Source organism: Protomyctophum bolini (genome assembly GCF_963924005.1).
Source record: "Protomyctophum bolini genome assembly, chromosome: 7".
In the NCBI taxonomy this organism is placed as follows: domain Eukaryota; kingdom Metazoa; phylum Chordata; class Actinopteri; order Myctophiformes; family Myctophidae; genus Protomyctophum; species Protomyctophum bolini.
In genome coordinates this window covers 3,225,585-3,233,084 of record NC_137868.1, presented here as the reverse complement: position 1 = coordinate 3,233,084, position 7,500 = coordinate 3,225,585, and the positions used below count along the sequence as shown (strand labels likewise).

General features: G+C 47.0%; 1 protein-coding gene across 1 annotated transcript in view; it reads left to right on the top strand.

Annotated features, from left to right (window-relative positions):
* Positions 1–7,500, top strand: part of LOC308317961 (uncharacterized protein) — a gene marked incomplete at its 3' end in the record, with an annotated part of 28,872 nt that overhangs the window by 15,975 nt on the left and 5,397 nt on the right. The window contains exons 2-3 of the mRNA XM_080767307.1: positions 835–1,011; positions 6,884–7,021. Coding sequence (XP_080623433.1) covers positions 839–1,011; positions 6,884–7,021 — 311 coding nt within the window. The 5' untranslated portion in view covers positions 835–838. The remainder of the gene's footprint in view (positions 1–834; positions 1,012–6,883; positions 7,022–7,500) is intronic.

Genomic DNA, 7,500 nt, shown 5'->3' with positions numbered 1-7,500 from the left:
ACTACAGCCTCTAAAGGCCATAGACTACAGCCTCTAAAGGCCATAGACTATATACACACAGCACTGAGCAGTTCTACTTCTAACAAAGAGTTATTTCTACATGATAAAACCCAGCGGTTCGTGTCAAAGTCACGCTTCATCAGACTCCAACTCCTGTTGTCGTTTTTGAGGCACGTGCGTGCGTCCGTGCGTGCGTGCGTGCGTCCGTGCGTCCGTGCGTCCGTGCGTCCGTGCGTCCGTGCGTCCGTGCGTCCGTGCGTCCGTGCGTGCGTCCGTCCGTGCGTCCGTGCGTCCGTGCGTGCGTCCGTGCGTGCGTGCGTGCGTGCGTGCGTCCGTGCGTCCGTGCGTGCGTGCGTGCGTGCGTGCGTGCGTGCGTCCGTGCGTCCGTGCGTGCGTCCGTCCGTGCATGCTTTGCCTAATGTTGTTATTGCTGTTACGGCAAATTATTATTTTCCCCCGGAAATCACAGCACACACCGGTGACATCACAGCCACACAGCGGTGACATCACAGCCACACACCGGTGACATCACAGCCACACACCGGTGACATCACAGCCACACACCGGTGACATCACAGCACAAACCTATTTCATGTCAAGGACCCCAACATTTATATGAGATTGACCTCCGACTCATAGGTGGCGACTGACATAGAAACATAGGCTTTTTTCAGAAAACTGTCAGGATGTAGAAGAACATTTATAGAATCTGATCTCAGATCAGAATGGGTTATGTAAATGCGGTGGTGGTTGAAAGGCGTGGCCTGTGTGTGACTGCAGATCTACAAATCAACCTTTCCTCCCTCCCTCCCTCCCCTCCCCCCCTCCCTCCAGCACCATGAAACGAGAGGTCGTGGCAGGGGTCAACTTCCTCCGCCGGCTGGCCGTGGAGCGAGGCAAGCTGGACGCGGAGAGAGGGAGGGTCTTCGCCACCAAGCTGCAGGCGCTGCTGTGTGAGCGGTACCGGGACCACTGGTACCCCGGGAGCCCCCTCAAAGGACAGGCGTTCAGGTGAGACCACCACACACTGACCACTGGTACCCCCCTCAAAGGACAGGCGTTCAGGTGAGACCACCACACACTGACCACTGGTACCCCCCTCAAAGGACAGGCGTTCAGGTGAGACCACCACACACTGACCACTGGTACCCCCCTCAAAGGACAGGCGTTCAGGTGAGACCACCACACACTGACCACTGGTACCCCCCTCAAAGGACAGGCGTTCAGGTGAGACCACCACACACTGACCACTGGTACCCCCCTCAAAGGACAGGCGTTCAGGTGAGACCACCACACACTGACCACTGGTACCCCCCTCAAAGGACAGGCGTTCAGGTGAGACCACCACACACTGACCAGTGACCACTGGTACCCCCCTCAAAGGACAGGCGTTCAGGTGGGACCACCACACTGACCACTGGTACCCCCCTCAAAGGACAGGCGTTCAGGTGAGACCACCACACTGACCACTGGTACCCCCCTCAAAGGACAGGCGTTCAGGTGAGACAACGCACTGACCACTGGTATACCCCGGGACCCCCCTCAAATAATGAATGAATTAATACTTACTTTTGCCTTCACTTTCCTACAAATATTATGCCAGGTTCTCATCTCCAATGAGTAAGAAATTGACGCGCACTGCCCAGTTTATAGCAGCTTAACAGTGTGAATGCAGAGATGGTGGTCCTCCACATGTTATGTTATTTTTGTTGTTGTATAAGGAAGCTATAGTTAACAATTAACATGACATGAGTCATGTTGTCACACAGGAGGGGTCTCTGGGCGGGCTGACATCTGTCTGATGATCTATGTGAGCAATTTAACGTGTCTATGTATTACTCTACAGCCAATACCGATGGAACACAAACCTGTTGCCCTGATCATAACTCTGATCATAACTCTGATCATAACTCATAACTGATATGAAACCACCCAACCATGCAGTCTGCCTGCCCTGCCCTGCAGCTCAAATGACTGGTTATGACAGTAGAATGAACGGCTGCTTGTGTTGCTGTTATTTTGTTATGAATAAATATTAAGTATCACATTTGCTTGATTGCCTGCAGAGACAGTTTGTATGATCGATCAAAAGTCAAAATTCAATTGGAAAATTGTGAAATCGTGACACTGACGGACTGGACTGACAGAGAGTGTGTGTGTGTGTGTGTGTGTGTGTGTGTGTGTGTGTGTGTGTGTGTGTGTGTGTGTGTGTGTGTGTGTGTGTGTGTGTGTGTGTGTGTGTGTGTGTGTGTGTGTGTGTGTGTGTGTGTGTGAGAGAGAGAGAGAGAGGTCCATGCGTGACATAACTGTAGTATTTAGATGGTTCTGTTATGACTTCTCCTCTGCATGCTGTAGTATTTAGATGGTTCTGTTATGACTTCTCCTCTGCATGTTGTAGTATTTAGATGGTTCTGTTATGACTTCTCCTCTGCATGCTGTAGTATTTAGATGGTTCTGTTATGACTGCATGTTGTAGTTTTTAGATGGTTCTGTTATGACTTCTCCTCTGCATGCTGTAGTATTTAGATGGTTCTGTTATGACTTCTCCTCTGCATGTTGTAGTGTTTAGATGGTTCTGTTATGACTTCTCCTCTGCATGCTGTAGTGTTTAGATGGTTCTGTTATGACTTCTCCTCTGCATGCTGTAGTATTTAGATGGTTCTGTTATGACTTCTCCTCTGCATGTTGTAGTGTTTAGATGGTTCTGTTATGACTTCTCCTCTGCATGCTGTAGTGTTTAGATGGTTCTGTTATGACTTCTCCTCTGCATGCTGTAGTATTTAGATGGTTCTGTTATGACTTCTCCTCTGCATGCTGTAGTATTTAGATGGTTCTGTTATGACTGCATGTTGTAGTGTTTAGATGGTTCTGTTATGACTTCTCCTCTGCATGCTGTAGTATTTAGATGGTTCTGTTATGACTTCTCCTCTGCATGTTGTAGTGTTTAGATGGTTCTGTTATGACTTCTCCTCTGCATGCTGTAGTGTTTAGATGGTTCTGTTATGACTTCTCCTCTGCATGCTGTAGTATTTAGATGGTTCTGTTATGACTTCTCCTCTGCATGTTGTAGTATTTAGATGGTTCTGTTATGACTTCTCCTCTGCATGCTGTAGTATTTAGATGGTTCTGTTATGACTTCTCCTCTGCATGTTGTAGTGTTTAGATGGTTCTGTTATGACTTCTCCTCTGCATGCTGTAGTGTTTAGATGGTTCTGTTATGACTTCTCCTCTGCATGCTGTAGTATTTAGATGGTTCTGTTATGACTTCTCCTCTGCATGCTGTAGTATTTAGATGGTTCTGTTATGACTGCATGTTGTAGTGTTTAGATGGTTCTGTTATGACTTCTCCTCTGCATGCTGTAGTATTTAGATGGTTCTGTTATGACTTCTCCTCTGCATGTTGTAGTGTTTAGATGGTTCTGTTATGACTTCTCCTCTGCATGCTGTAGTGTTTAGATGGTTCTGTTATGACTTCTCCTCTGCATGCTGTAGTATTTAGATGGTTCTGTTATGACTTCTCCTCTGCATGTTGTAGTATTTAGATGGTTCTGTTATGACTTCTCCTCTGCATGCTGTAGTATTTAGATGGTTCTGTTATGACTGCATGTTGTAGTGTTTAGATGGTTCTGTTATGACTTCTCCTCTGCATGCTGTAGTGTTTAGATGGTTCTGTTATGACTTCTCCTCTGCATGCTGTAGTGTTTAGATGGTTCTGTTATGACTTCTCCTCTGCATGTTGTAGTGTTTAGATGGTTCTGTTATGACTTCTCCTCTGCATGCTGTAGTGTTTAGATGGTTCTGTTATGACTTCTCCTCTACATGCTGTAGTGTTTAGATGGTTCTGTTATGACTTCTTCTCTGCATGCTGTAGTATTTAGATGGTTCTGTTATGACTTCTCCTCTGCATGCTGTAGTGTTTAGATGGTTCTGTTATGACTTCTCCTCTGCATGTTGTAGTGTTTAAATGGTTCTGTTATGACTTCTCCTCTGCATGGACGGAAATGACATAGATATATAGAATTTTTTTCAATTAGAAGGGACATTCTTTATGAATAAAGACTCTTACTAGACTGGAAGTGAGGATTTAATACATTTTCTATACACCAGTGTGTAATATAATTTTATGTAATTTCAATAACGTTATGAAATACAGTATAGAACACTTTGAGTTCACTCAAACACCTCACGAGAACACCTAGTGTTTGAATTCTAAACACCGGCTGCGGCTACAGTATATGACTGACTTTGATTGTAAAAAAACTAAACACGTTTATGTGTTTAAAAAGTGTTGACTGGCGATTAAACATGTTTAACCCATTCTGACCTGAGATCAGATTCTAAAAATGTTCTTCTAACATCCTGACAGTTTTCTGAAAAAGCCTATGTTTCTAATGTCAGTCGTTCTTCGATTTTTCAAAAAAATAGCAGACCTACAAGCTCGTAGCGCGCCACTCGGTGGCGCGCTACGAGCTTGTAGGTCTGCTATTTTTCAATAGCTAAAGCATAACATAATGCTAACACCAAAATGGGTTACAAATATGTGTTTATAACCTAACCGCTGACGGCAACGAGCAAAGCAAAGTCATGAAAAACTCCCTCGTTTATGACTGGAAGCAAAACGTCCGGGGCTGGGCGGCTGTGACCTTGGAGCGGTGAGGCTGGGCGGCTGTGACCTTGGAGTGGTGAGTGGGAGAGAGGTTTAAACCCTGCTGGGCGGCTGTGACCTTGGAGCGGTGAGTGGGAGAGAGGTTTAAACCCTGACGGGAAAAGAGAGAAAGGGAGAGAAAGAGACCTTGGGAAGGGAAGAGAACTCCCCTTCCATGCAGGGACCTTCCACGACAGACAGAACTCTCTCCTTCCAGGACAGACAGAACTCTCTCCTTCCAGGACAGACAGAACTCTCTCCTTCCAGAGCAGACAGACAGACAGAACTCCCCTTCCATGCAGGGACCTTCCAGGACAGACAGAACTCTCTCCTTCCAGGACAGACAGAACTCTCTCCTTCCAGGACAGACAGAACTCTCTCCTTCCAGAGCAGACAGACAGACAGAACTCCCCTTCCATGCAGGGACCTTCCAGGACAGACAGAACTCTCTCCTTCCAGAGCAGACAGACAGACAGAACTCTCTCCTTCCAGGACAGACAGACAGACAGAACTCCCCTTCCATGCAGGGACCTTCCACGACAGACAGAACTCTCTCCTTCCAGGACAGACAGACAGACAGAACTCTCTCCTTCCAGAGCAGACAGACAGAACTCTCTCCTTCTAGAGCAGACAGACAGACAGAACTCTCTCTCCTTCCAGAGCAGACAGACAGACAGAACTCTCCTTCCAGGACAGACAGACAGACAGAACTCTCCTTCCAGGACAGACAGACAGAACTCTCCTTCCAGGACAGACAGACAGAACTCCCCTTCCAGGACAGACAGACAGACAGAACTCCCCTTCCAGGACAGACAGAACTCTCCTTCCAGTACAGACAGACAGACAGAACTCTCCTTCCAGGACAGACAGACAGACAGAACTCTCCTTCCAGGACAGGCAGACAGACAGAACTCTCCTTCCAGGACAGACAGACAGAACTCCCCTTCCAGGACAGACAGAACTCTCTCCTTCCATGCCAGTGTTGTTTTAGTCGACTAAAACTTAAAGACGAAAAATGTGTCGTCGACTAATCTTTTTTTCACTGACGAAAACTAAATGGAAACTAAATGAAAACTGTGCTATGGTGACTAAAACTATGAGACTAAACATACTGACAATTTCGTCAACAAATAAAAACTAGACTAAAATGTTAGGAAGGGACTATAGTGGACAACAGATCCAGTATAAGTCATTTTACACTTGGTTGCATGCTGAAAATAGCAGATCTACAAGCTATTTCAGCAAGTGTAAAATAAGTCATTATGACGGCAACACAAGGCACGCCAAAACCCATTTTAGTCGACATTTAAATCACCTGTAGATTTAGTCGACTACAGTCTTATGACATTTAGTCGACTATAAACCAGACTAAACACTAGGACATTCCAGGTGACTAAAATGTGACTAAAACTAAGTGAAAACTATTCCAGAGACTATGACTAAAACTAAAATAGAAATTTGCTAGCCAAAAACAACACTGCTTCCAGGACAGACATATAGCCTATGTTCATGCCTAGATATTGATTATGTCGGTTCAGATCCTGTATATTGTGTACTTTTCCCTGCTATACTAAAAAGTAGGACTTTGTTGACTTGTTGTTATTTATTCATAGGTTACTTTGAGGTGTGTTATTTATTATGGATGTTGTATTTGCTGGTCCAAAATGTATAACATTGACGATGTGGTATTGAAGTGGTAGTTTTTATATTCCTGCCTCTTGGCCTTGAGTTCCCAAAGAGACGCTGCAGTCTCAATGTGTTTTTTACTGGATGAAATAAAGGTTACGGTTAACCCCATTTTGGGGCGGGAACCCCTTTTTTGGTGTCAGCATCATGTTATGCTTTTATAGCTATTGAAAAAATTGCAGATCTACAAGCTCATATAGCGCGCCACCGAGTGGCGCGCTATATGAGCTTGTAGATCTGCAATTTTTGAAAAAATCGAAGAGCGACCGACATATAGAAACATAGCTTTTTCAGTGATGTATATGGAACTACAATTCACGTTAATAATAGTGTAAATAACTGTTTTAGGTTGTCCCTTTTAAAATGAGAGACTTAACTCCTGCAGCTGCCCAACTATAGGCGAAAACCGTCAGGATGTAGAAAAGAAGACATTTTTAGAATCTGATCTCAGGTCAGAATGGGTTATAAGGCTATAGAAACCAATCAGTGCAGAGCGTCCAGACGGTGTGGTGTTAATGGTACCCCTCCCCCTCCTCTCCCCCCCCCTCTCAGGTGCATCAGCGTGCGCGACGGCGTGCCGTGTGACGACGTGGTGCTGCGGGCGTGCGAGGAGAGCGAGCTGAAACCCGCCGACCTCGGCCTGCCGAGAGACGTCACGCTTTGGATCGACCCTCTGGAGGTCTGCGCCAGGTGGGACACACACACACACACACACACACACACACATCGACCCTCTGGAGGTCTGCGCCAGGTGGGACACGCACACACACACACACACACGACCCTCTGGAGGTCTGCGCCAGGTGGGACACACACACACACACATCGACCCTCTGGAGGTCTGCGCCAGGTGGGACACGCACACACACACACACACACGACCCTCTGGAGGTCTGCGCCAGGTGGGACACACACACACACACACACATCGACCCTCTGGAGGTCTGCGCCAGGTGGGACACGCACACACACACACGACCCTCTGGAGGTCTGCGCCAGGTGGGACACGCACACACACACACGACCCTCTGGAGGTCTGCGCCAGGTGGGACACGCACACACACACACGACCCTCTGGAGGTCTGCGCCAGGTGGGACACGCACACACACACACGACCCTCTGGAGGTCTGCGCCAGGTGGGACACGCACACACACACACACACGACCC